Source organism: Alligator sinensis, unplaced genomic scaffold, assembly GCF_000455745.1.
Source record: "Alligator sinensis unplaced genomic scaffold, ASM45574v1 scaffold144_4, whole genome shotgun sequence".
In the NCBI taxonomy this organism is placed as follows: domain Eukaryota; kingdom Metazoa; phylum Chordata; order Crocodylia; family Alligatoridae; genus Alligator; species Alligator sinensis.
Window position 1 is genome coordinate 319,510 of NW_005842190.1, and position 2,619 is coordinate 322,128.

Here is a 2,619-nt window from a genome sequence, read left to right on the forward strand (position 1 = left end):
ATAGGCACAGAGAATTAATTTTGGTAGGGCACTGATAAAGCTGGATTATCAGAGCCTTTTGATAGTGCCTAATAGTCTTCTCACAATTTGTATTCAGATTATAAAATCCTTCTTTGAGGAATTATGATGGTGCTTAAAATTGTGCTTTTACAGACACAAAGCAAACACCAGATTCAATTATATTTTTTCAGCATTGATCCTCTTTATATTTTAAGTATGCACTTATTATTTTAAACTGATCTGGGGAAAAAATACAAATGTGGGGGTAGAAATGATACTCAGTTTCTAACTTTAGAATGTACTTCTGTACCAAAGTAACGTTTATTGTGCCACACTGTGGTTGCTGACATTCCTCCAGAAGTCTCCTTTTCCTTCAGAACATCTAAGCTTTTGTGTTTTAAAGTGTTGAGTTTCTAAATTGAATGATTACAGAAACAAACTAGTAGGAATCAGAGAAAGGTCTGTATGAGTCATTCGAAAACAATCTGTCTAACAGTGGTATAAATTGCCACATTGATCTCTCTAGAGTGTTAACATTAAAATGCCATGATGTTAAATGTTAGCACTGTTCAATCTAACAGTTGAACACTTCAACAAAAATGCCCATCTATTTTTAATAACTTTTGGTAGCATCTGTGGTGTAGTAGATGCTGTCAAACACAAAAGTAGATAAAAGTCCCTGCTCAAAAAAGAAAAGCCTTCAACAGCTTACCAGACATCCAGTTTTCCTTAACCAACTTTTACCAAGCAAAGGACAAAATTTCTGTAGAAGGCTGAAAAGTAAAGCTTGCGGTTCAAAATATATTATATTTAAATGCCATTTTGAACAAAACATTCATACTTAATTCTGCTTAAATTTTCTCTAGCTTTCTATCTACATTTAACTCCAAATTTCTAGTATACTGCCCTTAAAGGTAACAAACTCCTTTTCGTAGAATTTAGGTCTAGTTTGCCAGGCAGTATTGTGAAGCCTTGAATAGATCAGATAATGCTGTTAACTTGAAAGATATGGAGTTTTCCACTGTGTTTATTTTCTCTTACTTTTTTTTATTTTTCAGAAAATTCTTCCAGGAGGGAATACATCTTTTGATGTAGTTTTCCTTGCAAGAGTAGTGGGAAATGTAGAGAACACTTTATTTATTAATACTTCTAATCATGGGGTATTTACTTACCAGGTAAGAGAAGAATCTAGAGGTTAATTTTTTAATGTCCTCTAAAATAATTAACAAAAAAAGAGGTACAGATGTATTTAACAAATGCCTTAACCATCTCCTACAGCAATGGTTCTCAACCTGTTGGTCGCAAGGATATATGAAAGGGTCACAAACAGACTTTAAGAATGGATCAACAAACTTTAAAAATGGATTCTCCTTTAAAGGAGAAAAACGTGGGAAACTACAGGTTTTCCCTTGCAGGCTGGCAGAGTTCCAGCCTGCAAGAGGTGTCTTGGGTTTGGGGAGAGCAGGAAGATGGTGATCTGGCAGGGGGTGACATGCATGTGCACACATGCATGTGGCAGCCAGGCAGTGTGGAGAGTAGGTCCCTGCAGGTAAGACTGTGGGGTGGAGCGTAGACAGTGTGTCGGGAGGGCAGGGCACAGGCAACATGTCTGGAAGGCATGGGGGCACGTGCCCCCCCCCCCCCACAGATTTGCACACTCACAGCAGGCACAGGGCTGCAGCCTAGCTGAACCAGTATGAGCAGGAGCTGCCTCTGAAGCCCAGTGGGCAAGGCCCAGTCCAGGAGGGTGGAACAGAACAGCGAGACTCATTGCTTCCGCCACCGGGACCCCTGCACCAGTCACGCAGCCAGCGGCATGAGGAGTAATATGTGTGGGGGGAGAGGTACCCTGCCCTTACTTCCTCATGCTGCCAGGTGTTTCCACACCGGGCCATGGTTCTACTCCACCACAGCCTGACCATCACTGCCACTTCCCCTCAGGCTGCAGCTCTACCCCAGTGCAGATGTGGGGTGGGGTTATGGGCAACAAGTCTCTCTGCCTTCCCATACCAGCTCCTGCCCTCTGGGTCTTGGAGGTGACTCCTGCCCATGCCGGTCTAACCAGACTGCAGCTCTATGCCCACTGTGAGTTCATAAATCTGGGTGGGGGGCACATACCCCCCTGCCCCACACACCTATCCCCTGCACCACATACTGGGGGGTGGGGGGCAGCGGGTCCCAAGAGTGGGTTGGGACTGAGAGGCATTGGCAGGGCCAGGGGTCTGTTTTCTACTTAAACTATTTACTGAGTTGAGACTGGCCATCAATGTGTACAAATGGGTCCTGCTGCAGAAAAGGTTGAGAATCACTGTCCTAGAGGGACTACAGTAAACAGAAGTATCATAGAATTTGTTGTCTTGCGTGTGCTGGGATCCATAAAGCCCTTAAGCTTGCAAACTACTATATGTAAACGCCTTTGTTGGAAATTGGATACTGAGCACCCTGCCTAAAATTTTCTAGAGACAAAGGTGTGCATTGGCTTAGCCACGGTTGCCAAAATTGTCCGTTTGCTCTTTAATGGACAAGGATAGTATTTTCCTTTCATATTGTACTGAAGGCTTAGCTATCAAGAGCCAGATTTGAAACTCCTTTTCATGTTAAATAGTACTTTTACATATA

General features: G+C 42.8%; 1 protein-coding gene across 1 annotated transcript in view; it reads left to right on the forward strand.

Moving 5' to 3' along the window:
* The window catches only part of TMEM131 (transmembrane protein 131), a 138,644-nt gene that overhangs the window by 77,267 nt on the left and 58,758 nt on the right, over positions 1-2,619 (forward strand). Inside the window, 1 exon segment of the mRNA XM_025207248.1 lies at positions 1,059-1,175. Within this exon segment, the coding sequence (XP_025063033.1) occupies positions 1,059-1,175 (117 nt within the window).